General features: G+C 51.1%; 4 protein-coding genes across 7 annotated transcripts; 1 reads left to right on the top strand and 3 right to left on the bottom strand.

Moving 5' to 3' along the window:
• TM4SF19 (transmembrane 4 L six family member 19) lies at positions 1-4,374 on the top strand. 4 transcript variants are annotated; one of them, XM_042820588.1, is made up of 5 exons: positions 1-887; positions 2,886-3,069; positions 3,189-3,266; positions 3,779-3,945; positions 4,033-4,374. In XM_042820588.1, the coding sequence occupies exons 2-5, from the start codon at positions 2,893-2,895 to the stop codon at positions 4,256-4,258; spliced, it is 648 nt and encodes a 215-aa protein (XP_042676522.1). In that variant the 5' UTR covers positions 1-887; positions 2,886-2,892; the 3' UTR covers positions 4,259-4,374. The 4 variants fall into 4 exon arrangements, with proteins under 4 accessions (XP_042676522.1, XP_042676520.1, XP_042676521.1 ...); XM_042820586.1 differs by having other exon boundaries at positions 2,886-3,266; XM_042820587.1 differs by having other exon boundaries at positions 1-3,069.
• Positions 4,375-5,179: 805 nt separating this feature from the next.
• Positions 5,180-6,766, bottom strand: NEU4 (neuraminidase 4). Its single transcript, XM_042820904.1, has 4 exons — positions 6,566-6,766; positions 6,239-6,494; positions 5,667-6,072; positions 5,180-5,606 (listed from the first exon to the last, which is right to left on the bottom strand). Exons 1-4 carry the CDS (start codon positions 6,764-6,766, stop codon positions 5,180-5,182), a joined length of 1,290 nt encoding a protein of 429 aa, XP_042676838.1.
• Positions 6,767-8,407: 1,641 nt separating this feature from the next.
• On the bottom strand, positions 8,408-12,446 carry GAL3ST2 (galactose-3-O-sulfotransferase 2). Its single transcript, XM_042820857.1, has 4 exons — positions 12,327-12,446; positions 10,213-10,299; positions 9,759-10,038; positions 8,408-9,372 (listed from the first exon to the last, which is right to left on the bottom strand). The coding sequence occupies exons 1-4, from the start codon at positions 12,350-12,352 to the stop codon at positions 8,533-8,535; spliced, it is 1,233 nt and encodes a 410-aa protein (XP_042676791.1). The 5' UTR covers positions 12,353-12,446; the 3' UTR covers positions 8,408-8,532.
• Positions 12,447-17,273: 4,827 nt separating this feature from the next.
• D2HGDH (D-2-hydroxyglutarate dehydrogenase) lies at positions 17,274-26,108 on the bottom strand. Its single transcript, XM_042821053.1, has 9 exons — positions 25,757-26,108; positions 25,011-25,068; positions 23,574-23,713; positions 22,693-22,886; positions 22,326-22,494; positions 21,601-21,744; positions 21,053-21,195; positions 20,313-20,478; positions 17,274-18,968 (listed from the first exon to the last, which is right to left on the bottom strand). The coding sequence occupies exons 1-9, from the start codon at positions 26,106-26,108 to the stop codon at positions 18,709-18,711; spliced, it is 1,626 nt and encodes a 541-aa protein (XP_042676987.1). The 3' UTR covers positions 17,274-18,708.
• Positions 26,109-26,190: the final 82 nt, after the last annotated feature.

The raw sequence follows: 26,190 nt of genomic DNA, 5'->3' as shown, positions 1-26,190 counted from the left end.
AGGAAAGGAAGAGAAGGACTTCCCTGTTTCTATGTATGTGACTGTTTAACCCGTTCATACTCCCCAAAAGGCTTTGGAATAGGGTAACTGTCAGTGCCATGCTGTAAGCCTTAAACCAGTGTTCCCTGTCACTCGTTTCCAGCATGCACTCGAGAGAAGTGTGAATGTGTTTGGCTTGGCGTGTCCAAACCCAAAGCTTTCTCAGGAGTGAGGATGCTCTTTGGGAAGATACCAGCATGTGAAGGATGTGCTAGTCAGCTCTCCAGGGCGGTGTTGGAAGAGATCTAGTCTTCAGTTTTCAGCATGTGCTCCTCTCCTTGCTGTGGTAAAGAAGGAGCCAAGTCCAGTGTCTGAGGGAGGCTTGCTTGTGCACTCCTACTGAGCTCTTCAATCCAGCTTAAGAAAACCTTTCCCATTCTGACCAAGTTGAAAAGAGGATTTTATCACAGGCAGGGAGCTGTGGGGTAGATCCATAGGGTGTATGTCACTTTTTTTTTTCTTCATGTGTTTTTTCTTTCAGCAGATCCGACTTTCAACCTGCTGACTTTTATGGGATTGGTTCACCTCATCTGGAGCAGTAATTTTATGAAATACCTGAGCAAGTTAAAGCAAATGCCGTATTTTCCAGGTGCAGCACGTTGGTGTTTCTTCAGTCTGGATTCTAACCCCAAATTCAGCACGGGTCAAAGGAGGTCACCTTGGCAGTGAACCACCTGTAGGTCAGTTTTAGTGGTGGAAACCGAGTTATGGATGCTACCAGGAGGAGCGGGAGAGACACCGAGTTGTGCTGAGCACAACTGGACATGAATGTGGTGGCCGAAACCTGGGCTGCAGAGAGCATCAAGTGTGGTGGGATAAAACAACCTGAACAGCTCAGATAAGTGTTGGTGAGCATCCTTACGGCTGTGACCTGCTGTCAGGGGAGGAGTTGGCTTGGGTATCTCAGTGGGGCAGTATGGCTATTCATGGAGCTGCACTTGGCAGCAGCTTGGCTGGGTGACTTGGCAGAAAGTTATCTGACTAATTGCTGCACTTACACTTTCATAATCGCGTTCTTAAGCCAAGCAGGGAGTCATGGTGCTCGTGAGCTGCTCCATTCTGTGCTAAAATTAGCTCCTTTTTTAATTATTATTAGAGAACTGAGCTGGGGTGGCTGTAAGGATCAGCATTGTTGGGATACAGATCCGGCTGACGTCTCATGGGGTGCGGCTGTGAGGGAAGCTTGTTGCTGTGACGTACAGGACATGAGATAAAATTGCAACACGTTTTCTTCCTGTAAAGTGGAAAATGCTTCCTCTCATTGTAAAAAGTAGAGAAAGGAGAAATGGAATTATTCCCTGCTGTCAGGAATCCTACGTGAGAATGCTTGCTCCTTGCTGCCGTGTGGAGCCTGAGGGCCACAGCTCCTTTTTCTATTTCTCTGGTGGCACAGTGTGCTTCAGGCAGGTTTTGTCATCTCAGTGTCCCTGTCCAGGTTGGTCTGAAAGCAGAAAAAGCTGTTTTGAACCAAGTTGGGCAATACCACTTGCACACATTACTCTAGGTAGAACAAGTTGGGCTGTATACCATGTATAATATCTTGGAGCAGGTACCTGTGGCACTTCCAAATGTTGTTCTATCCAGAAATAACCTCTGCATTAATGGCAGCAGCCAGCTGAGGTCTTGGGAGTGATCTTCTGCTCTGAAACACTGTGTGAGATACAGCCGCATCTGCTGCAGCCTCTGACAGTGTGATGAGGATGAGTCAGCACCATCTTGCTTAAAAATGAATCCCCGCGTGCAGCAAGGCACCATTGCATTGTGCATCCACCATATCCACGTGGTGTGGGCTGAGGTGAGCAGCCAGGCCCTGCGGGAGCACCCTGCAGCTGAGCAATGCATTGCTGCCATTCCTCTACCAGCTAGAGGACCTACGCAGGATTCCTCTCTGTGCTGGACTTGTGGCAGCAAGAATTGATGTCTTTTCTCGCAATTTGCATGGCTGGTGGGTCTCCCCCTGCCCAGGGAGCTGTGCAGCTCCTCCTGTTTTCATTTGCTTTCTGGATCTGCTTCCCTTGAGACAGTTTCGTTGTAAAGGAAACGGTGGTGCCGCTGGTGGGGGCTGCCCCGTGCGGAGGGACAGTCATGCTTCCTCATGAGCTGCTGGTTTTGTGGATGATGGTGACATGACTGATGCAGTGGGTGGATGTCTGGGATGGGCATCATAAATAGGACCCGTGGGAGATGCCTCTCAGTGTTCTTCCAGGACAGAGGTACTCCAGGGAAGGGTGAGAAGCTCTGGTTTCACGCAGCCAGTATCTCCCACGTTTGCTCCCAGGTAAGCCTGGAGGAAGGAGAATGGTTTCTCCAGATATTGCTTGAATCCTTTTTGCTTCAGGCCATGGACTGATTTCATTTCTGTCATTTCTGTGCTGAACGAGGGAGGAGATTCCCCCAGGGAGAGGGGGAGAGGGAGAAGTCCCTGCTGAGGCCAAAGGGGGACCTGCAGCAGGCCTGAGGTTGGAGCAGCCCCCTGGGTGAGCTCCAGGGAAGGAGGAGCTCTTCTGGAAGGTCTACAGAGGGGTAAAGGACTCAGTGCTGGGTCCTCCTGACTCTAGGTGAACAACAGGAAGGATGAGAGGTCTTGGGTTTGTTACAAAAGTGGGAATGATGGAAATCAGAAAGGAGATAGCGCTGCCTCGGATGGGTGGGTAGCAGAGCTGGCAGTCCGCCTTGGAGCTCCCAGCTAACAACAGCAGCAGTGCCCTGACATTGGGTTGGCAACCCCAATTCCTCCACAGGAGCAGGGCTGTGATGCAGCTCTTCCCATGGAAACAACCACGCAGCACCCCATGGGTTCTGCTTCTGCAAAGCCAGAGCCGCCGCCTCCTCTCTTTTCCATGCAGGTTGGTAATGTGTGTAGGGAGATGCAGCCGCATCGTGGGCCCCTGCTTGCTGGTGCTGGGCATGCTCTCCGTGGTGGCCAGCATCCTGCTGCTCTTCCCTGGCGGGTCCTGGCAGTACCTGGTGGATGGGCACATCAGCAGGAGGGCAAAGATCATGCCAGGTACCTGGGGAGGCGGCATCATGGTAAGCGCCGTGTCTTGCGTGGCCTCCTCCAACATGCACTGAGCAAGGACAAAGAGCAGGATTGGGCGTCCTGCTTTTGTTCCCCTTTGTCCCCACAGGCCACTTTCTCCTTCCTGCAGGTGCTGCTGGCAGCTATCCACATCACCGCTGTGGGATGGCGATGCGCCTGCTGCTCCGACTGCGGCACCCGTCGGAACGTAAGTCAGGGTGGAGGTTGTACCTCCAGTACAGTGTGGGGTGGGACATGGTGACGTGTCCCCTCTCCTGTGGGTGTGTGGTGGGGCATTGTAGGGTGCCTCCTCTCCCTTGGTGGGACGTTGTATGGTGCCACCTCCGTTGTGGCCCCGTGGCAGGACATTGCACAGTGTCCTCTCCACTGTCCTGTGGGGGGACATCTCACAGTGTCCCCTCTCCCGTGGCCATGTTGTGGGATACGGCACAGTAACCTCATGGTGGGATGTCTGTGGAAGGCCACCTCTCGTGGGCACGTGGTGAGACATCTGTGGTGTCACCAGTCACGTGGTGGGACAATGCACGGTGCCACCTATCCTCTGGCTCCACGGTGGAGCACTGCACAATGTTCCCTCAACCCTGGCCCTGCAGCGAGATGCTGTGCGATGCCCAGCCCCCTGAATGAGGGTCAGGGCAGAGCGCGGACTCCTCCTGCCTGCCCACTTCTGCCCATCTCTAAACCTCATGCTCCCTGTAGGCCTTCCTCTCTGTTGTCCTCTCCAAGCTGGCTCTCCTGGGCTCTGCCGCCTGCTTCTTCTTCTCGGGGCTGGGTCTGACTGACGGCCCTCTCTGCCTCTACAACACCACTGAGCTCAGCAATGGCCTTATCTGGGACTACCCCTTCGTGGACACCCCTAGCAACAGGTACAGGGCCTTCATGCTGTTGGCAGGAAAGTAGGACCACAGAGGGGAAGGCTGCATGTGGCTTATGCTGTCCCTCATGCGGTACAGGGCCTTGGAGAATTTCTACCTGTTCTACCCGAGCACCTGGGGCACCTGCCTGGAGCCGGTGGGCATCGTGGCATGGCACGTCACCTTCTTCTCCCTCCTGCTGCTCATAAGTGCTGCCGAGATGGTGCTAACCTTCCTCCAGATCATCAACGGCTGCGCCGGGTGCCTCTGCGGCTTCTGTGAGAGGAAGGAGGCAGGGCTCTCCCATGTGCCTGGGGTGAGGTGAGACCATGTTTCCCAGCTGTGGCCTCTGGGGAGACCACTCCTGCTCACTCCATGTCTTCCATTCCGCGACACACCTGAGCCACGTATGTAAATAAAAGCCTGATTTATTTTTGTTAATCTGTTTTGTGGTGGTGGTGCCTCCTGTGTGGGGCAGCTCAGACTCCCAGCTTGGTCGGGGCTGGGGCTGTGGATGGAGGCGGTGCTGGAAATGGGGTGCAGGTCCCTCAGAATTCACACTCATGCGTATACATCCACACACACAGCCAACGTCAGGCTGGTGCCACTCAATGTGTATTTCGTAGGGTCGTTAAGGTTGGAAAAGACCTCCAAACACAACCCATCCCACTGTTCCCACTGGCCATGCCCCTCAGGACGACATCTGGATGGTTCTTGATTCCACAGATATTTGGTTGTGTGTGTTTGAGAAAGCAATTAGCTGCTTCTTTAATTCACGTGAATATGGCTTTTGGGGTGCTGTGGATCTGGGTGTGAAGCTTACCCACTGGCAGGGTTTTTTGGGGGCAGGTGAGATAGCATCTCCAGCACAGGTGTGAAGCTGGAAGCGGCAGGGGAGTGGCATTAGGAATCAGTTATTTATTCAGAAGGATTTTAGATGGAGGAAGGGTGGTAGGACAGAGGGACGTTGGCTGAGAACTGGGATGACACGGTCGTATCAGCATGAACTTTTAAGCCCAACCACCATATACTTAAAAATCAGCAATAAAAATGAGATAAAACCCTGTTTTGGGGCAGCAGCCCTCAGCACGGTCCAGCTCCCAGCATCCCAACATCAGCACTGCTCACAGTGCCACAGGGCTCATGCCAGGCTGTCCCCAGGTGCCACTAGCTCCAGCCTGGCCACCGGTGGCAGCCGGCCCCATCTGCCCATGGCTGTCCCCTGCCAGGGGACGCTGGGGCAGCTCTAGCAGACACAACAGCTCCTTCGCCTTCGCTTCCTGTGGGGCACTGCAGCCGTCAGGGGGATGTTCTGGAGCACGTCGTGCAGCGTGAACATGCTGAAGGAGATCTGCTCATAGGGCGAGCGCTTCCCATTCTCGTACAGACAGGCAAAAGCAATGGCCGGGCCACCAGAGACGGGAAACTGGCTGTGGGGCAGCTCCATGTAAGCCAGGTCTGAGTAAGCGCTCGGGCCCTCGTAGATGACCCAGGGCTCAGTCCAGCTGTCTGCATCCCTGGGGAAGGTGCTGAGGTGAACCCCCATGTTGACCCGCGACATGGAGCTGGTGGGGTGTGAGTAGAGCACCCATGTCGGCGCTTGAAAGAAGGGCCCAGAAGTGCCTTGGGGATCCCCTTGGAATGAGGAGCAGCTGCGAGGTCCTGTTGAAGTCCTGCTGCCAGCAACCGTGGCAGGGAGTGCCTGCAGAGCTGAGCGGGGCTGAGGGCCGTACACCAAAGGTGCGGGGAAGCCGATGATGCTGCCGTGGCAGCCGTGTGGGGGCTCGACCAGCCGTGGGACCAGCTGCCCCCCATGGAAAACAGCCCCGTCATCAGTGCTCAGTGCCTGGACACGGAAGCCCAGGGAGCTGCGGGCGTTGCAGTAGAGGACGTTGGAGCCATCCTCCTCATCCACCGAGACCAGCTGGCACTCTCCTGTCTGCAGGTTGGGGATGAACTCCCCAAAACGCCATCCCTGGCCATGGTCGTCACTGTAGAAGGCGAAAGAGTGCGGGGTGGTCTTGCAGAGCTGCCCGAAGCACTCCTTGCAGTCGATGTGGTAGCTGTAGGCGGGCACCAGCAGCCGGCCGGAGCGCAGCTGGATCCCATGCCCTGGGCCCAGCGCGAAGGTGGCCCACTCTGGGGACAGGGGGACAAGCGTTACCAGTGGTCCCCTCCATCACGAGCCACATTTCTGCCCTCAGACCCTCACTGGACCCCAGCCACGCAACATGGGGCTGCAGGCTGAGGCCTTTGCTAGCCACTGCACTGGCCCTCCCACTGCCCTGCATGGCCACGCTGCTACCTTTGATGGCCCTGCCGATGACCTGCTGCGTCAGGTCAGTGGCTTTGCTCCAGCTCAGGCCCTGATCGGCGCTGGTGACGCAGCAGAGGCGAGTGACATTCTGCCCAGTGACAATCTGGAAGGCTTCGGGTGTCCTGCCCAGCACCGTGATGAAGAAGAGGAAGAGGGTGCCGGTGAACTCATCATAGAGCGGGCAGGGGTTCATCGAGCGGTGGTGCTGCAGTGCTGCTGTCTCCAGCACCCGCATGTCTTCCCACTGCTTGGAGAGGGAGTAGTGAGCCCCCAGGACCCTTGGGCCATTCTCCCTCCCCGTGGACCCCGTCCCACCTCCACGTAGCTGCCATAGACGGTGCCACGGCGCAGCACCAGCAGGTTGGCGTGGGCATCATCGGCGCTCAGCCGCTCCTCGGCAAAGGCCAGCAGCTTGGCCACGCAGGGCAGGTAGAGCAGGGCTGGCACGCGGTATGTGACACCAGTGGACTCCTTCTCAAAGAGCACAGTCCGGGCAGGGAAGTGCCGGGAGCCCATGGTTCCTGCAGGAAAGAGAGGGCAGCCCCCACCGAGGTGGGGAGTGGGGAGATGCGGTGCTGCCGAAAGAGAAGACAAGGCTGCTCTCCATGCTGCTGGTTGCAACGGGGTTCTGCAAACCCAGGCTGGCCAGGGCTGGAATGGGAAATGGAGGGGGCAGAGCTGTCCCCACACACGTCCTGTGAGCTGAGTGATGGGATCCCATCAGCTCCTCCCTCTGCTGCGTTCCCACCAAAGGCCCAGGGGTGCTGCCTGCCCTGTGCTGTTGGCTGGGGCACTCACCTGCATTCTGTGTAGCAGCTTTGCCCAACGCCCTGCAGATAAAGCTCAGGCACTCACCCGATCCTGTGCAGCGCAGCTCTGTCCCCTGCTGCCGGCTGTGTCTCCCCTTGCGTTGTCCCCCACAGATGGGTCACGGGGCCCAGCAAAAAGCCCTGAGTCAGCAGCAGCACAAAGGCACCATTATCAGGCAGCAGAGCCTGGGCCCCTCGCTGTGTGTCTGGGCTCAGGGCTGGGGGGTGGAGGATGCCAAGAGGATGTGCCTCCTGGCTCCATTTCCCTCCTGCCACCCGGGGGGTGGTGTTGGAGCCTCTGGATTCACCATAGCCATGCACTGCCACCCCCTCTGCTGCTTGCTCTGCCCCAGGGAGCTGCTCCAGCTGCCAAAATGGCCCATTGTGGCCCCCCTCACCACCAGGCAGCTCAATACCTTGAACACCTATGTGAAGCAGTGTGGAACAAATTGCACATTAGCAAGTTGTGCCACAGCTGTCCTAAAAACTTCCCACACACATCCCTTACCGCTGACCTGCATGGGAGGGAGGGCAACCTGGTTAAACCTGAAATCCTGCACCATATGTGGAAGCAGGCATTGTAGAAGCTGGCAATGGGCTCTAGAAACCCAAGCCCAGCTGTGGTGTGATGGCGCTGCTCTGCTCCCTGTGAATTGGCCACGTGCAGAAGTCCCAGGAGTTTGATTCATTCTCTCCATCACAGTGGATGTGATGTGGAAGTGCCTCCCTGGAGCCCTCTCCTAATTGGTGATTGAGAGTTTGGCCATGGGAGCAACAGAACGTGGCAAAGCCTCTGCTGATGCTAAAACACCGATGCTGCCAGCCTGGAACACTCATTCCCCTCCTGTGCTCCTGTGCCTTCCACTGCTGCATTCCCTTTGTGCACTCCTGTCCTCATTCCCTTCACTCCTTTTATTTTGGGTTCCTAAAAGCAGGAAACCAGGACTTGCTCTAGTGAGATTTAACCAGCTGTTAAAGTAACGACCTCCATTAAGAAAGGTCAAATGCAAATCAAACGATTGAACTCATGATTAATGTTTAAGTGGAAAGAAAGCCTAGCCCAGCCCAAGAGCCTACCAGTGCCCAGCAGCACCAGGCTGTCCCCTGCATGTGACAGCAGCGTCATGGACTCGAGCATTACCCAGCTAAGGCTGTGCCCTTGCCTGGAGGCCTTCTGCTACAGTCTCAGCAAATCTGGAAGGTCCAGGTACATGGTGGCTGCAACCTCAGTACCAAGAAGAGGCCGTGCCCCTCAGAAGGTCTGGCATCCACATAATGAAAAAGGCGGTAAATATAAAGAAATAAAAGATCACTTTTTTTTTTTTTTTTTTTTTTTTTTTCCCACAGAATGAATGACAGAGGGTGGAAGTAGCTCTCAAATGACCCCCAGCCTCCCCATCCTGTGCAAGAGTCTCATCGCCAAACTCGGCCAGTGCAAAAGGCTGCAGCAGTGGGATGCTGCAAAGTAGGGGATTACGTCTTCTGAGAACTGCTCCACTGCTTGGGAAAGTTTATGGGCTTCCCCTGGTTGTGTGGGTACTGGAGGGAGTAGAGGTAGGACATGTACTGGAGCTCTGGTGCAACCATTTTCTGGCAGTTTTTCAGGGTGTCGTTGTCTAAGTCTTGCCTGAGGTTATAACCAAGGATATTTGCCGCCCCCGGCTGGAAAGGCAATAGAGCCTTGTCCTTGATGTGATCCTTCGCCACAGCCTCCTGGTTCAAGAGGCAGGTCTCCATGAGCTCCTTCTGCCTCATTCGCAGGTCATTTACCTCCTTCTTCAGCTCCTCAAATCCTATGGTCTCCTCAATCCTCCTCCAGAAGCTCTGGTTGAAGTGCAGGTAGAGCTTCCAGTCCAGCGAGCACCACTTTTTTACTCTCTCCTTGCTTTCTGGAGTCAGGGTCTGGACAGTCTCGTTGCTCCTGGAATTGAGTTTGAAGTAAATCACATCATCTAAATCCCAGCACAAGGTGCGTTTCAGGAGGATCATGGACTCATCAAAGTAGTCTGCTATCAAGATCAGGTGGAAGTTCTCTTCAGTCTCATCCAAGATGGACTGAATATACTCTTCATTGTCCTCTGCATTGTTGTCATAGCCAAAGTCAAACCACATGTTATTCTTGGCATAGATGTTACTCATGTAGTCCTCCTTAAGGTAATATTTCAGGGGTGATGCCAGGTATTCATTCACGTCCTTGGATCTCCTGAATGCAGGGGCTGTGTTCTTGTAGTAGACAGAGGAAGATTCCAGCAGAGCAATGGGGTTCCTCAGGATGGAGAAATAGAAGGTGTTCTTTGCCATCACCTTGTGCACCTGTGCGTGAGGGGGGAAGAAGAAGGCTGTTAGGACAGATTAGATTCTCACGTGCCCACATTTTGAGCATGTCCAGGTCCACCACTCAGCTCGGTGTCACCAACAAACTTGCTGACCTGTCCATGTCATTGATAACGATGTGGAAGAGCACTGCTGACCCCAGGGACACCACTCATGACCGTCCTCCATCTGGACATAGAGCCATTGACAACAACCCCCTGGCTACCACCATCCCCTCAATTCCTAATCCACCAAGTAGTGCAGCTTTCAAATCCATATGCATCTAATTTAGAGGTAAGGATGTGGTGAAAGGCCATGCCAAAGGCCTTGCACAAACCCAGGGAGGTGGCATCCTTCAGTTTCTCCACGTGTGCCAGGGCTCTTACCTCAGAGGGGTTGAAGCGCAGGTGGTTGCACATGATGTTGTAGTTTTGCTTTCGGGTTTGAAAACCCTCCACAAAATTGGTGATGAATCTCTGTGGGTAACCCAGGTGGAACTCCTGGCCAGCAGGGAGGGCAGCTGTGAGTTTGTGCTTCTCAGTGAAGCGGAACAGGATGTTGAGGATGGTGCTGCTGGCAGTCTTGTGGGTCTTGAGGAACATGATGTTGGTCTTGGCTTGGCAGGGCGTGGGGGACGCCAGCAGCTCTGCAGAACTCTTCTGGAATCTGCAGGAAGGCAACACATGGGGAAAACAGCCCTTCCAGAGCCATACCCCATCTCTTAAGCTGGCAGCGTCAGCTTAAATCGAGGGATCTAACTCAAGTGTCACAGGTTAGCTCCTCGCTGCACTGTGTGCATCAAGTCAAGCAAATGGCTGCTCTTGCTGTGATAAGACTTACAGGTGGTTCCTGCTACTTGCATGGAAGAATCCCAAGAGGAAGGCAAGTCCCAGGAACAAGTTGACAAAGAGGAGATTTTTGATAGTCCTGGAAAGAGAGCAGAATTTCAGTGGATGTTATCTAGAAGGCCATCTTGCCCCAAATGTGAACCACCAAACTGCTGCTCTCATGACTTCTGTCACTGGGGCCATGATTTCCACATGCCAGGCACCAGCTGTGCCAGCAGCTCTGGGATATGAGGCAGGACAGACAGGCCCAGTGTGTTTTCACAACCTCCCGATGGCTCTCACGAGCAAAGACGACATAGACAGATAAGATAACAGCAAACTGGAGAGAGCAAAGTCCAACATAAAACTGGGAGCTGCGCACAGAGATACGACAGTCAAAACTGATGTCTAACAACGTGCTGTAAAATGAACAAGAGCCCAAGAATTTTGGGTGCAGGGTGTGGTGCCGCAGTGCAATAGGTGGCAGTGCTGCAGAAAGAGGGCCGACCTTGCTCTGAGCTTTGCATTGCGTGAGTGCACTCTCCCCGCTGTGACAGCAGCAGAGCCCTTCCCAAAGCCTGGGAAGCACCAAGCTGTGGTGGGAAATGGCAGCACAACTTCTTCATGAGGAATGCCAAGACGTAGATGGGTCTCAGATTGGGTATTAGAGAACGTTTCTTGTCGGAAAGAGCAGTGATGCACTGCACAGCTGCACAGGGTTGTGTCACCATCCTTGAGGTGTTCGGAGCCATGGAGATGTGGCACTGAGGGATGTGGGCAGTGGGCATGGTGGGGTGGGCTGGGGTTGGACTTGGGGATCTGAGGGGTCTTTTCCAACCTGAATGATTCTATGACTTCATCAGTATTTCTTTACTTTTTGTTCCCAGGGGACAGAAACCCTTTTCCTTTGAGTGCTTTATGGGTAGAATTGAGACCTGGGAGAATCATAGAAGGACCAGTGGCTTGCATCTGCTGAACACACCCTGACCCCTTGTCTTGTTCCTCAGCCTTTCACTTAAGGCGAAGCTGATGCTGCTGTGGTGGTATCCCAGGGTCTGCCTTTCTACCTGCATGGTGGTACTTGCTAAGCCAGTCTGCCTGTGTCCTTTTTCTGCACCTTTTCTGCAGAATTCAATGTGTGAGATAAGGTTCCATGTTTGCTCAGGTGTTGTCTGCAAAGTGAAAAGCAGGAGGATTGCACTCAGATGGTTTGTTGGGGCAAATGAGTCAATGTTTGCCTAAAGCATCCTGAGTGTAAGCCATGTGCAAGGTCACCACCCCTATGAAACGAGAAGGAAAGCTGAATTGCCTCTTTACAACCAACATCCCCAAGCAGAAATGATGGGCTAATTGTCCCCCGGTGGCACTGACCCCCACTTCACTGCCTGGTGAATACATGGATGGCAGGACAGCTGTCTTCAGCTCTTCCAAAGGGGCTGAAAGGACAATGGGACCCTGGAGGGACAGGCTCTGGTAACCTGCTTGCTAATAGGGGAAGGAGCAGCCACTGCCCTGAGCACAACATGCACAGGACTTGGTCAGGAAACTGGAATTCTCCAGCCAAGTGATTCCTAAGTGTGAGCACATCAGACCCACAGACATCAGGCACGATGTCGGCTGAAATATCGTTTGACCTCTTCAGGACAAGTCCCACTTGTCTGAGCACTGTTTTGCTGTATTTGCTGAAGGTGAGCAGGGAGAGTTCCGAGCATTATGGAGCACACTGAGGCAGTCGAAGCAGTAAGCAGGGCTATTTCATAACTATCAGCTCTGTCAATGGGAGCTTCTGTGGCACAAGGCACAGAATGCATTCAGAGCACCCCTGTTACCACTCATCCATCGACCAAAGACACCCTGGGCCAAAGTGCAGTACTTGGATGTGCACTGCACACCTTAAGGTTCGACACACTTTGGTTTATTTGGATTAAGCTGAAAATAACACAGATCCCCTATAAGGAACCGTGTCGACACAACGAGCTTCTTTCAAATTAAGAGTCTCGGGATCCAAGAAGACAAAATTAATCTTTACCTGGAGCAGCACGTAAACTGGCCGCAGGTCACTAACCACTCATGTCTAAACAGACCTCCCTGCAAACCACCAATGCTAATTCCTCCATCTCCCCTTACCTTGAAGCACACCCATGGGTTTTCATGCTGCCGCGAGCTGGAAAGGATCTCTTCTGCAGGTCAGCTCCCAAACTCCTTTTGTTTACAGCCTCCCACAGCTCTGAACGTAAGCGCCTCTATTTCTAGCATCCTATCGCTGCTATAAATGTCTGAGACAGGTGAGGACGAAGGGAGTGGCTCGGCAATAGACGGAAGTTAATCAATTAGCCATGAACCGTTTTGGCATGGCATTGCATTTGCACAGGTACAGTGCTCTTTGCAGAACTGCTGTAGTGGATGGGGGGCGTGGGGAGGAAAGCACTGAGGCCATCCTTAGCAGAGACAGCCTTCCCTTGAGAACAAGAGTGTAAAACAGGAATGGTGTGCAGGAAATTCCCCTTCATTTCAGGTTGCACCGCTGGCACCAAGTCAGAAATCACAATGACTCGAACTCTTTTCCCATGACAGCCCAATTATTCGGGGCGTACAGAGCACAGACCCTTTGCTGTATCCGAGCCTCGGCAGGAAAACCTTTTGTATCTACACCAGTTGAGTTATATCGGATGGTCCAACCAAGTGACTTCTGGATTTAAGAATGATCTCCATGACCTGTGTTGCACGTGGGTCTCAAAGTCCACTGAGACTTTCCTGGAAGAGCAGGGGCAGCCCTGCAGCTGGGAGGCATCTCCCCATGTCTGGGACCCTGCAGGGCTGGGTGCTGGGCTGCCTCCACTACTTCTGCACATGGCACGGGGCAGCTCCAGAGTTACTCAGGCAGGAACAGACCCCGCGGTGCCTCACACAGCTGCAATTATTCTATATTTGCTGCATTCCTGCTGCCTGTCCTGGCATCAGCTCATTGCCTGGAGGGGTATCCGCAGGAGGGCAAGGCAGGGAGGGAAGAAGAGGGAGCAGGAGCTGGACAGGACCCGCAGCAACGTGCGTCAGTGCCCGACCCTATTCCCTGATTGCCTCCAAACGTGCATCTACTGCTGTGCTTTCCAGGGACTGAACACAGTAGGGGAACTGCTGCTCGTGGGACATAGATAACATTATGTGTAATTTGGACAATAAAATGCTGACGCACATCCCCTAGTCTGGAATAGGGCAGTAAGCCATTGGTTTGGGACTTTTATGGCCAAACCTCTCCTGTGCAACTCATGGCACCGTCCCTCTCCACCCATGGAAACCTTTCCCACCAGCACACCAGCAGCATGTGCTCACGTGCCAAACAGCCTCCCCTTGCTAGCCTCAATCCTGGTGCTTATCAAGATGCAGAGATTAGCGAGGCATAGGGTTTCTTTCCTTGAGCCAAAGGGCTGCTCTGCAAAGGGTTATTCTCAGCTCGGAATGAGCTGCTGGCAACAGGGCACTAATTCATTGCCTTCTTTCTCCTGTTAACATTCAGCACATCAGCCGTGTGGTGTCCCTTTCAGGAGCTGGCAGAACCCACCAACCATGGAAAACCATTTTTTCTCACTTTTGCAACTGATTCACTGCTCTCTCCTGGGCTGCTGTACAAGAACCGTCTCACCCGTTCAGGTTGTTATGTAGAAAATGTGTTGCCGAGGAGAAATACCGAGCTTAGCTGGGGCTGGGTTGCTTTAAGAGCAGAAGCACTGAAGGGCAGCCAGGTGGCACAGCGTTAGCTGGGGCAGGACCCTGTGGGAGCTGCTCCATCCTCTGAGCTGGGATGGGAGAGAGCCACACACTTCCATGCTGCACCAGGAGACCCCGCAGCACTGAGTGCCCACAGGCATTCCTCATCCTTCCACTGTTTCACTCCGCCCTAGAAAAGTTTGGGACAAGAAGATCTTACAATGACTCCATATTAAAAAAATAACGCACAGATATTACATGTGCACTCTCTCCCTCCTACATACCATGGTAAACCAACAGCACCAACAACATCCAACAGATGGCCAGTATTATAGATCCAGGAGAGAAGCTGGCACACAAGCCCATGATACCTCCTCCTGCAAGGTAACCACTCTGTTGTTCAGCTGGGATGGTGCAGCACGGAGCCCACAGCTCTCCATGTGCAATCCCTGCCAGAATCCCTGGGCTGCAGCACGGTGTTATCTGGCAGCCCGACCCCCTCCCCAGCACTTTCCCTGTGTGCAGCTGAAGAAAAGCAGGATGGAATGTTTCACGTCCCAGAATGAACCATTCGTGCACAAAGACTGCATTTTAACCTCTTCTGGGCAGTAGTTTGTGGGGGGAAAAAAGAAAAAAAGAAACAAAAAAAAGAAACAAAAATAGGGAGCAGGAAAAAGGCAGAGAATATTAACAACTCAACCCAGAAAGAACAGGTTGTATAGGCTTAGCTTGGCAGAAAGCAAGTCCTGTACAATTCTTCTTTCCTGCCACCATGGACTTCCCCTATTTTTGCATCATCTGCTGCACAAAGAGCACAGGCTGGGTGCATTCTGCCTCCTGACATGCTCACTCTGCTTAACCCCTTCCTTCCTGCAGCCCCAGACATTGGGTGGCTGCAGCCTCATTGGGTCCCTATGCACGCCTTGCTCCAGGGACACCGCTAAGCTCACCGACAGCTGTGTAAAGGCTTTGCTGTTAGGATATACCTGATAACTGAGCTTCAGTCCCTTGATGGGAGCATTCAAGGAGCACAAGGCCATTTATGACGATATTGTTCCAAATGACTGTTGGGGAGACTGGAGTTCCTGCTGCTGGAGAGGAGTATCAGCATCCCAGGGCCGCCTGAACTAACTTCTGGCGATGGGAGGAAGCAGAGATGGTCTTAGAGTAGTGTGCAGAGGCCTGAAGATGATCAGCTCCTCCTTGACAGCTCCCGAGGAACAAAAGGAGGGGTAGGACGTGCCTAAATATTGACACAGCGGGTTGCACAATGATGAGAGTTATTTCTGTCAAAAACATCCATGTGGCAAAGCTGAGAGGGTCGTGACTTTAGTTAGAATTTCATTGCGGTGTGTGAGGCAGCCACCATCCTTAATTCAATTCAACACCTCATAGAGGTGATGCTCTGGTTCAAAACGTAAGGCAATGGCTCTTTAGGATGTTTTTCTGCTCTGGATGGAAGATCTGTGATAACGCTGGGGTTGAGTGATGCACACAGACTGGTGAGCACAGATGTGGCAAACACTGGGAGGCAGGAGAAGACTCGTGGGCAGTGATTTACCCTCGAGCAGCAGCAGGGCGACAGTGTGGTTTTGTGCACCAGCAGTACGTGATGAGCTCTCTGTCATCTCAAAGCAGAGGCAGGATGTATCCAAACAAAACCGCTCTGAGCGAGGAAACAAAGACAATGCCTGGGATTTGGGGGAGGATCAAGCAAGATCCGGAGTCAACAAGGCTATCCTGTGATACCCAGCGGCTCCTATGGGTGCCCAAACATCCCTTCTCATCGCCACCAGCACCAGGACAGCCCACATGGGCACACAGCACACACACAGAGGGCACGCAAAAATCGGTGAGTGAAGCAGCCCAGTTAAAAGCAGCCTATTTACACAGATCACCTGCCAGTGGCACTTGGTCTTGTGCTGTCTGCTGGTGCTTTCCCACATCTTCCTTCTCCTCTCACCCTCCTGCTTGAGTAAGCCTAATTTTTTTCATGCATCTGTTGGAATCAGGGATCTCTCTGAGTGCCAGGCAGCAGGATTCCACTTTCCTACTGATTTCCTTTCCTATTGTCTGCTTCCACGCTGCTGTTTGCTACCAGGCTGCCCGCCAACCGGAGCAGAGCTGGACGTGGGCCTCCACCAGCCCCAAACCTGCCCCTGTGGTAAGGCTGCACCTATGGAGAACAAAAGGAGTTTGCTGAGTACTTTGATGCACAGCAATCTCTGCGTTGTGTGCTTGGAGTTGGATATCCTGTCCCCTGTCACTTGTGCACCCCAAATGAGCAAATACCTCCTCTGGCTGATGTCACCTCGCCATTAAATCAGACCAAACTAGAGGGGAAGAGAGCAGAAGTATCCACAGACATTATCATGGGCACGGACAGGACACAAAGCACGAACTCTGTTTCTTCAGCTGAAGATCCAGGGGAAGAGCAGCTCTCAGCCAGGACTCCAGCCGAGGCCTTAGCAGACAGGCAAGAGTTGCTCTGGCCTGGCCACACAGCATCCAGGGAGCATGGATGTGTACAAGGAGTCCTCAGAAACGAAAACAGAAACGGCGGAGCTGAAGGTCAAAGCAACAAATTGCTGTAAAACCCAATTGCCAACGGCAACCAAAGTCCATCACTGACTCATTGTAACCTTGCAGTCACCTTCCTTCTTTCTGCCTTTCCAAGATCTTACACTCCAGCAACTGATCCAATGTCATCCCCAAAGCCCATCATCCAAGCACATGGCGAGGATGGACGCTGTTTATGACAGTGGGAAGAGAAAGAGCCATTCCAGGTGAAGAGCTGCCAGCCCAGGGCTCGGGTGAAAGATGAGGTACTGCATACTGCATCAGCTCCTTCTGCTGGAGATGGATTCATATCCCCACTCTTAGGTCCTTCCTGCAAAGGACCATACTGCAGAATTTGGCAGAACCATTTTCCCTCAGTCCTCTTCAATCCTATCTAGTACAAAGATAATTGCTGTGTGCGTGGTCAGGATGAAACAGCAAATGGAGCCAAAAGAGCAGCCAGGCCAAGACCTTGGCACTCAGAACAGGGCTCTGCAAGTTGTGATGGTGCACCACTCCAGCTGTGCTACTTACAGCCGAGACATTTTCACAACAGCATTCTGGCAAGGCCAGATTTATCCTTAACCTCCCTAGGCCACTAGCAGAGGCTCAGACCAAGAAGTTCTGGTCCTAATCAAAGTATAACAACTCCTGCTAACTATAAACAGACAGATACAGAAAGACTATCCCAACCCACAGAGAATGAGAGTTTGGCTCTCTATTTTTTAAATAAGCCTTTTCCACTGTTATAATTTTTAAAAACAGGAACAAAAATCACTTCTGTTACAGTTCCAAAATCATTCTAGAAGCTTCAAAATGTGAAGAAATCTTTATTGTTAGCAGAATGCTCCTTAGAGTATTATCACTGTTTTATACATTACAATAATTCCAAGATATTTACAGCAGCATGAGTAATCAAAATAAAAAAGTCCTGATGATGATTTACTGCACTTTAAAGCTGTTTGTCCTGAAAGTGAGGAGATTGCAACACTACTAAATCAAACAACAGAACTCACCCTCATGGACAGACCTACACACAGCACAGCCTGCACAGCTCTGCCCCTGTTTGTATGCTGTGCCGTATCTGGCTTCTGCCCTTCGGTGTAATGATGCGACCAGCACCTACCTGGGATCCAAGTCTTCCCTACAAATACAACAGCTATTTCTGCTACAGCCATTTGCCTGCTCCAACCCATAATGCCAAATACAGTCTTCACTGGTGAAATCCAAGATGAGGCTTAAGGGAGTACACAGGGGTTGGGAAGTTTGACCTGTCCAGGAGACGAGCTCTTGGGGAGCAGAAATCAGGTGCAGGAAGGACTTATGTGTGCCTGGTTGATAGCCCTGCTCTGCTGTGGTCCTAAAACAACACTGATAAACCCTCCTCATAGATCTGTGGACTCAGATTTGTAATGCTTTTGATGTGTGTATGTCACAGTCACGTACATGAAATGATAGCAAAAATACTGCGGCGCTCCTACAGATGTAGGGTAAGGGTGCACAGAGCAGGATCTGAAACTCAAACACAGAGACAGGCCTGACTCTTGATGCTTAGCACCACGTATCCAATGGCCTCATGCTGTAAAGAAGCCTCAAACGTTGCCAATTAATCAGGGCCCTGCTGCTGCCAGCTGGCTCTGCTGCCAGCTCACATGCCTTGGTACCACCTTACCAACCTCACCCAAACGCCTGACTGAGCGAGTGGGAAGTAGCTCTATTTTTACAAGCAAGGACTCTACTCTCATAATCCTGCAGGTAATTTCAGATAAAGGCAATAATCCCCAAAAGTTCAATTGCTTCTGAAACTTTGCTGCTCCCTTTTCCCTTAACTTCTTGACTGCAGAATGTATGCAACAAATGGTACAGAGAGGAAAGAAAAAAGGTGATCACCAGAGCTTGAGAGATGTGAGGAATCTTCAGGCATCCCACTACCTAGACTAAGGTGGAAATCAACTCTAGATATCACACTCACAGAAGAGCAAGTGGGTAAGATTTATATATATATATATATTTGTGTGCTTGGTGTCAAGGTTCAGATTAAACAGAAAACCCATACTGCCAAAATCAGTAACGTGTTCATCTTCAGAAAGAGCAGACGCCCTGGAAAAGAGGAAGCACATTCCTTCACTTCTTCCATCACGCTAAGGAAGGAAGGCAGGGAACATTCCTTGTGCTTGCACTTCAACCACGAACTGGAGCATGTGGGTCCTGAGCAGAGACGCCGTCCTCACGCCATGGTTTCTGCTCAGGGGCTGGAGGGCAGTGTCTTGTATGGATTGAGGATTCCTTTGGGGTCCAACATGGCTTTGAAACGCTGCATTAGAAAGATTGCCTCGTTGGGTTTGCTGTACTGAATGAACTGCTTCTTCTTGAAGCCCAGCCCGTGCTCTGCACTGATGCTGCCATTGTATCTTGCTGTCCACTCATACACAAATGGCTCGATGGCATCCAGAAGGGAATGGCTGTAGGACTCTGCCGTGACGTTCAAGTGCAAGTTTCCATCTCCTGGAATAAAACATTACACAGGTGGGTCTGTAAGAAAAAATCCATAGCCCTGCAATGGAGAACCACTGCTGTCATCTTCCAAGTAGTCAGACATCATCCAGTACATCCAAGTACTCAAACAACAGTGCCTTTGTTACTTTCCAAACCATCCCTTCAGAGAGGGGAAGTGAACTGTCCTTCCACAAACATCAGGCCTCTCTGTGCACAAACAACTCAAATAGGATCTTTGTTTTTCCATGCTTTCAGTACAACCTTTGAGGAAGCGTTCCAAGTCAAGCAACTCTCAAATTCCCACTTCTGTAACTCACAGATTCAAAGAACCGTGCTGCACTAATTATTCTTCCCGCATTAAGATGACATGCCAAAGATTTCCCCAACAGTATTTAATAATGATGATTAGATCTCAATACAGAATTCATTGCTGTACCTATTATATTTGTGCAGTATTCAAAGGGCACTTTGGCACTGCATCAACAGAAACAAAGAAAGAAAAGCATTTATTTTCTCCTTTTGCTGCTTGCGTGGGATGATACTCAATTAAGCACACAGTTACAGGGCATTCAGAAGACAAAACACACAAAGACAAAGAAAAAAATACTCACCCCCCTCTGGAACCTCTTCTTTTATCTCAGCAAATTCTTACAGTACACAACTTAATCCTCAATGCCACCATCCTCCAAAGGTGGCTGTTATTACAAAAACTTGTCTTTCCATGTCTTTCAGATCATCTGACATCAAGCATGCTGAGGAGTGATCTGGGTTTTGCTGTTGTTTCTGGCTTGGTTTGGTGATTTATTTTTAGCAGAACCCATAGAACAGCTCTGCAAAGTGACTTATCTGTCTCTAGTGTATATAAAATGAAGTCAGTTTCAAAGCATTCTGATAAATGTAAGGGCCTCTTTCTATCAAAAAAAGTGTGAACTCTTTTTGTCACTCTCATTTGGAGAGTGAACGACTCAAATGTAACTGATTTCCAATATCACTAATCACTTTGGACAGGAAAATGTTTATCTACCAAATGTGTCTGAGCACATTAATCACACTGATGGTGCCATGAAATACCCTAGATATTTAAACAGAAAACACAGAGCAAAAAGATACAAACCACCACTCTAAAGCTGCAGAGAGGTTAGTGGTTATGCTGCCAGGTCACACCTGCCACTGATATACAGAATACAGTCTGAAAGCAACGAAGATGCTTAAGCATCCTTCTAATAGCTCTCAGCTGTTCAGTCTATGCTCCTCAGTAATTAAAAAAATCCACACCTTTAGGAGCTACTAGGAAGGTGCACAGCAAAACTTGGAGGAGAAGAAGTCATGTCCTTTTCCTGCATCTGCACTCACCCAAGTGGCCATAGCCCACCACGTTCTTGGCACTGTGGCCCAGACGAGCTCTCATGTCAGTCACAAGATCGTACAGCTTTCCCACAGGGAGGGAGATGTCATACTTGTACACACAGCCATCACGACTGAGCGCCTCTGTGATCCTCTCCCTCAGGCTCCACAGTGCCTGTGGGACAAAGATCAAAGGAATCCCAATCAGCCAAGTTCCTCGTGTTCAATACTTTGTGACACGGGGGGGAAAAAGCCCCGACTCCACACGTAACATCTGATATCCCTCAGTATCCTCTGCCTTACTGCAGACAGCAAGAACAAGTGCCACAGCCATGGGCATCTTCTGCAAGGATGTTCTGGTTTCCCAAGAGGTGGGGATGTGCCTCCTCCACTGATCTGCCAGTGCCCACTTTGCTCCCTCAGACTGCAGAGTCTGGCTCTAGCACATCCCCACCTTGGTTTGCAGGACTTCATTCATTCCTGGCCTCTCTGACGATCCAGCTTTTGCTTTCAGTAGTGTTTATGGAGATGTAGGTCCTACCACAACAACTACTGATATCCCACAGTTCATTATCCTCCACTCGTTAAAGAAGAAAACATCCACTGACAACCCAAACACTCTGGGCCTTTCTTCTCAATAATAAGCTAATAGGTCACTCAAGTGTATTAACTTCAAACAGGATGAACGCTTCCTCATGAAGGAGAGCATTTTTTCAAGCAGATTTGTGCAAGAGGAAATGTTGACTTGCCTTCATTTTCTTATCATCCACTGCCACAGTTCCATCAGTGACTAAACCAGAAGTCATGGCCTGTTCCAGGAAGCTGTTCAATTTTTCTTCATCGTGCCTCAAGTTGGAGCCCGAAGTTTCAATTAAAACATAAAAAGGGCTGCCTGAAAGTGAGGGAGAATAAAATCAGTGGATGCTCTGTGCTACAAGCATGGGATTTTATTGCAGATTCTAGAGTTTCTCCCCAAACTTGGCACATTTTATCAAGTATCCTCTACCGCCCAGATTCTTTGGTGCCAAACAGAAGTGCAGCTCAAGTGGCAATCTTTTATCTGGAGGGCACTTCACTGCTTTATCCACTACTGCTTTCCAAAAAACCAGTATTTTTGTGGGAACCAGTAGGAGCCAAAAGTTCTATCTTTAAAAACTTTTACCAGTCGAGCTTGGAATTGAATACTGGGTACAAAAATTAAGTGGGACTAAAAGCCCTTAAGCAGGATAATGCCACTTTCTGCAGCACAAAGGCTGCTATCTGCATCTGTTCCCTAGACAGGTATCAGCTGTGGTACCTCTCACCGGGTTGGAGAGCCCAAGATGTTTCTCAACCAGTTCCATGCACTTCTCATCCATGAACTCAAAGGCAGACAGGATCTCTCCCAGCATGGCTCTGCAGGTCGTAAATGTTTCCTGAACCCGAGAGAAATCCTGACATCCTTCAGACAGATACAAAGATCAGAAACAAAAATCAATCCTTCAAAAGCTTTTACGGACTTTTTAAAAAGCCTGTATCGTGCTTGAAGTGATGCTTCCTGTCTCTAGGAAACAAAGAGTCCAGTGTGGGTTGGTTTGGGCTGGGGAAAAGGTTGGAGGAGAACAGCAGGAGGAGAGAGCAATTGGTCTTTACTGTGGCAAGGACCTCTCGCACATTCCAGGACAGTTCATAGCAAAGAATTTGCTGCACACTTAGTTCTCAACACGGGAAAGAAAGCAATCCAAGATGTATTTAAAGGCTCTTATGAAAGTTTAGGCAAATTCTTGGGTTCACTGCATGTATTCCATAGGTTTGCTCACTCATACCCTCTGAGGAGTTCAGCTGCCTGCTTCCAAGGACATATGTATTAGAAGCAAGCTGTCTGAGAAGCCCCATCTGGCATTTTTGAGAACAGAACAGGTCTCAGTGAAGGTTGCCTCCAAACAGTTCTGCTAAAAAGCTTCAACAAGGACTCCCCTTTCACGACTGTTCCCACTCCAGCATATAAATTCACATGTGATGCTTATTAATAGCAGTTCCTACCTAGGAACGCCAGATTCACAGCTTTAGGTTTCTGGGGGCAGAGTATAGAGACAGCTGTGATGACACCTAAAGTCCCCTCAGATCCAATGAAAAGCTGCTTCAAATCATAGCCAGTGTTATCCTTGCGCAGCGATGCCAAACAGTCCAGAACTGTGCCATCTGCCAGCACCTGTGAGAACACGGAGTATCAGCATCAATAACAGATGCTTCATGCACGAAGGCACTTTCTCAAAAGAGCCACAAAAGGAACAATTAAGAGAGGGAGACCGAAAAGGAACTTTTGCCTTCCTCACAGACAGCCAAGAGTAGAACAGCAGGAAAATGATAAGAGGTCGATGTGCCAGGAGCTACCAGGTGCTTGCCTTACCACTTCCAGCCCTAGCACAGTCCCTCGCAGAGAGCCGTATCTCAGCAGCCGCAGGCCTCCGGCATTCGTGGCCACATTGCCACCGATGTGACAGCTGCCTTTGGCTCCCAGGTCAAGGGGCATGATAAAGCCCCGCTCCTCCAAGTACTCATTGAGTTTCTCTAGGATGCAGCCAGCTTGGCACACCAGGATTCCTGAAACACAAACATCCTGCTACAGGCTGACGCCGCGGAGGAAGGTTCCTCCTGAAGAGGTGGGAAGAGTGCAAGCAGGCAGAACCACCTCTTCCTCCAAAACTTTCTGGAGTTCAATTAAAGCTGTAAGAACCCTGTGCTTGCTACAGGGCATTGTTCCATCCTTCTTCGACCCAGGAGGGCTTTACTACTGATTTAACATCTGGTCATCCGTAGCTCTGGGCATGCAAAATACAGTGATGTTCAGTCAACCTCTGCCTGGCATTCACTTCCCTTCTCACCATGTTTTAAGAACTGAGATACTCAAAGCAGTCTGTTTCCTAGCTTTCCAAACCCAAACAACACGTAAGCTTTCCCCATCCTTCCCTTCCCTGTTTGAATGGTTATCACACACCTCCTCCACCACTGTTGTTCTCCACCTGCTGGGTTTCTCATTTGGGTAACAGGACATACACCATCCTCTTATCTCTTTCTTCCTCTTTTCTGCCACCGGATATTTTCTTACATCTGCTCCTGTTATCACCTAAGGATGGCATCAGCAGCAGGAACAGGGAGGACACGAATCTCTGACGCTCCTTAGGATCCTGCTGGGCTGAGCCTTGCTGACCCCACAGCTGCCAGCTCCCATAAAACACCTCAGTTAGACCCAGGGGTCACTTCTGTGCACCACGTGTCTATGATACTTACCAGACACCGGGTCAAAGCTGATGATCTTGTTCATCAGAGCAGTGGAGAGAATGATCTCATCAAAGACAGGAACGCTGCCCCCAACAAGGCCTGTGTTACCCCCTTGTGGGCTCACTGCCAGGTTCCTCTCATGGCAGTACCTGGAAGGAAACAGGTTTCTCAAGCCTTAGGTCTCTTAAGGCCAATAATCCAGTCTATCAGAAGAGTCACTTCTACATCAATGCGCACTGTTGTGAGCGCTCAATCTGCTTAACAATTAAGCAATGTTTAGCCTAAAGATTAAATTGACACAAAGGGGCAGTTTCATTGTAAACACGAGAAAGCACAACTCCTCACTGCACTCACCCCAGTGCTGGACAAAAGAATGAACATTTGGGGCCATTCCCCTGAACAGATGCTGACGTTCAACCACTCCTGCTCTCATATTTCCAAACACAGGCAGTGCTGTTGGTGGACAAAACAATCTTCTTCCCTTTGCAGATGGGCCCTCCCTGGATCCCTTAACACAACTGCTTGAACTGAGCACGGGTACAGTGTCTAATTTTGACAATCCAGCAGAGCAGAAAAATTATTAATACTGAATCCATTTGTTTATCTCCCCCAATTTCTCTTCTCCACCTTGAGCACTCCAGACTCCCTTCTCATGAATGCCAACACTCATTTGAGAAGTCTGCTACCGCCCATTTGCCTTTGCATGGACCTCTGGCCATGACACAGGAATTCTGTTTTGCAGAATAAATCAAAGTTCAGCCTTTGGGCCTGCCTGATGCTACCGTGACACAAAAGCCAAGAGCCAGGGAGCACTGGGCCTATGAAACACGAGGCACATGTTCAAGTCTCTTTCTGCCTTTAAAAGCTTCAGCTCTCTGTGAAAACATTCTAAAAACGAACCTGTACATTCTTTCCTAAGAAAACTGTATAGCTAGTTACAGTCTCCTAGCAAACAGCCAGGAGGAACCCACTGGCTGGCCTGATCTATACTCACAGCACATTAGGAACTTAGGTGGAACACCAGATCTCCTCAAAACACACCAAACCCATGGTACCAAGAGCTTCAAAGACATTTTTTTGTCTTTTTACTCCAGAAGGAAAGAAATGGGGTAGTTTTGTCCCATCTGTCAGTACAAAGACAGTGACAAGTGATACTGCCTGCCCAGCAGCAAGCAAACAGCTCTGGATTAATAACAGCAGGCAGCGTTCCTGGCTTGGGTGCTGCTGGATTAAAGGGTGTGCAAAAAGATGAGAGTCCAAGGACAGCTGGGACATAAAGGGTACAAGGAAGAGCTGAAGTCACCAGAGGGACCAACAAGACAAAACCAGCTTCAGCAATTCCAGCGCTCACACAACTGCCTGACCGTCCTTTCCCCCGTGTGACCTTCCCAAAGCAAACCTGGGTTTCCTCATCCCACAGCCCTGTAAAAAAAAAACACGCATTACCTGAGAATTTGAGACACCTCTGCTGCTGTCTTTGGCTTCAACAACAGCTCGCTGCAGCCTGCAATGAAAGCATGGGACTCTCAAGGCAAGCCACAGGCTGTACAGAGAGCAGAATGAAGAAGGCGGCAAGGGATGATGTCTGAAACAGCAACACCCCCAATGCGAGGCGCAGTTAATCTAAAGCACTTCAAACAACTTGTAAAAACCTTTTATGTGTCAACAAACTTGGTTGCCAGAGTGAGCATGGGGAAATGTTCTCTATCTTAGGAAATGTTTTCTATCTTAGGACGAGAGGTGGTGGCCTTAAGCTGCATCAGGGGACGTCCAGCTTGGATATTAGGAAAGATGTCAGAAAGAGCAGTGAGGCACTGCACAGCTGCACAGAGGTGGGGTCACCGTGCCTGGAGGCGTTCAGAGCTGTGGGGATGTGGCACTGAAGGACGTGGGCAGAGGGCACGGTGGGGTTGGACCTGGGGATCTGAGGGTCTTTTCCACCCGTAGTGATTCTGTGAGTCTGTTCTTATAGAATCTTTGACAAAAGGCAGAATTCACAACGCTCGTTTCTGAGGCTTGGTCAAAAACTCAGAAGCTATGAAGCGAACACACTGCTTTTAGGAAAACAATTTGCTTTTACCCTGAACCATCAGGCAGCTCGTATCTCCTGCGAGGAAAAGCCATTCTGTCGGGTCTGCGAGTAGAGACGAGCGAGGTTTCAGCAGCGCTGGGACACCAGCAGCCCCACTTACCTCGGACTGATTTCAGCCAGTCCACATTAGAGGATTTCAGCTCCTCGGGGTTCGAGCACGCCCTGCCCGGCATGAGGCCCTCAAAGAAAGCCGCATCGTCGCTGCCGAGGCGGGCGAAGGGCAGCCGCCGCAGGCCGTAGCGCTCGCAGGTGAGCGGGACCTCCTGGCGGCGGGGCCGGGCGGTGTGCAGGGCGTTGCCAGGGCGCTGCCGGGACCCGACAGCAGCGCGGCACGGCCGCCGCAGCTCATGGGCCGGGCTCTGCGGTCGCCACGTCCCGCAGGATCCCGCCAGCCGCCTCAGCTGCGCCCAGCCGTGCCGCACGGGGCGGCCGGAGCCTGCGGAGATCCCCATGGCCGAGCCGGGGAGCAACGAGAGGCCCGGCTGAGCCGCACGCCGCCTGCCGGCCTCTTCTGGCCGCGGGATCCCGCAGCGC

Source organism: Centrocercus urophasianus, unplaced genomic scaffold, assembly GCF_019232065.1.
Source record: "Centrocercus urophasianus isolate 14NV4802_14NV808 unplaced genomic scaffold, USGS_Curo_1.0 seq_19, whole genome shotgun sequence".
Lineage (NCBI taxonomy): Eukaryota > Metazoa > Chordata > Aves > Galliformes > Phasianidae > Centrocercus > Centrocercus urophasianus.
This window is presented reverse-complemented; position numbering and strand designations above follow the sequence as displayed.

Coding starts and splice junctions, on each gene's coding strand:
- D2HGDH (XM_042821053.1), bottom strand. CDS start 26,108: ATGGGGATCTCCGCAGGCTCCGGCCGCCCCGTGCGGCACGGCTGGGCG. Junction 20,479..21,052: donor TGGATGATAAGAAAATGAAG/GCAAGTCAACAT, acceptor TTTGTCCCACAG/GCACTGTGGAGCCTGAGGGA. Junction 18,969..20,312: donor GGTGGGCTATGGCCACTTGG/GTGAGTGCAGAT, acceptor GTTTTATTCCAG/GAGATGGAAACTTGCACTTG.
- NEU4 (XM_042820904.1), bottom strand. CDS start 6,766: ATGGGCTCCCGGCACTTCCCTGCCCGGACTGTGCTCTTTGAGAAGGAG. Junction 6,495..6,565: donor TCTATGGCAGCTACGTGGAG/GTGGGACGGGGT, acceptor CTCTCCAAGCAG/TGGGAAGACATGCGGGTGCT. Junction 6,073..6,238: donor CATCGGCAGGGCCATCAAAG/GTAGCAGCGTGG, acceptor CCCTGTCCCCAG/AGTGGGCCACCTTCGCGCTG.
- GAL3ST2 (XM_042820857.1), bottom strand. CDS start 12,352: ATGAAAACCCATGGGTGTGCTTCAAG. Junction 10,300..12,326: donor ACCCATGGGTGTGCTTCAAG/GTAAGGGGAGAT, acceptor CTCTCTTTCCAG/GACTATCAAAAATCTCCTCT. Junction 9,373..9,758: donor TGCGCTTCAACCCCTCTGAG/GTAAGAGCCCTG, acceptor CCTCACGCACAG/GTGCACAAGGTGATGGCAAA.
- TM4SF19 (XM_042820585.1), top strand. CDS start 2,808: ATGGAAACAACCACGCAGCACCCCATGGGTTCTGCTTCTGCAAAGCCA. Junction 3,267..3,778: donor ACTGCGGCACCCGTCGGAAC/GTAAGTCAGGGT, acceptor TGCTCCCTGTAG/GCCTTCCTCTCTGTTGTCCT. Junction 3,946..4,032: donor GTGGACACCCCTAGCAACAG/GTACAGGGCCTT, acceptor CATGCGGTACAG/GGCCTTGGAGAATTTCTACC.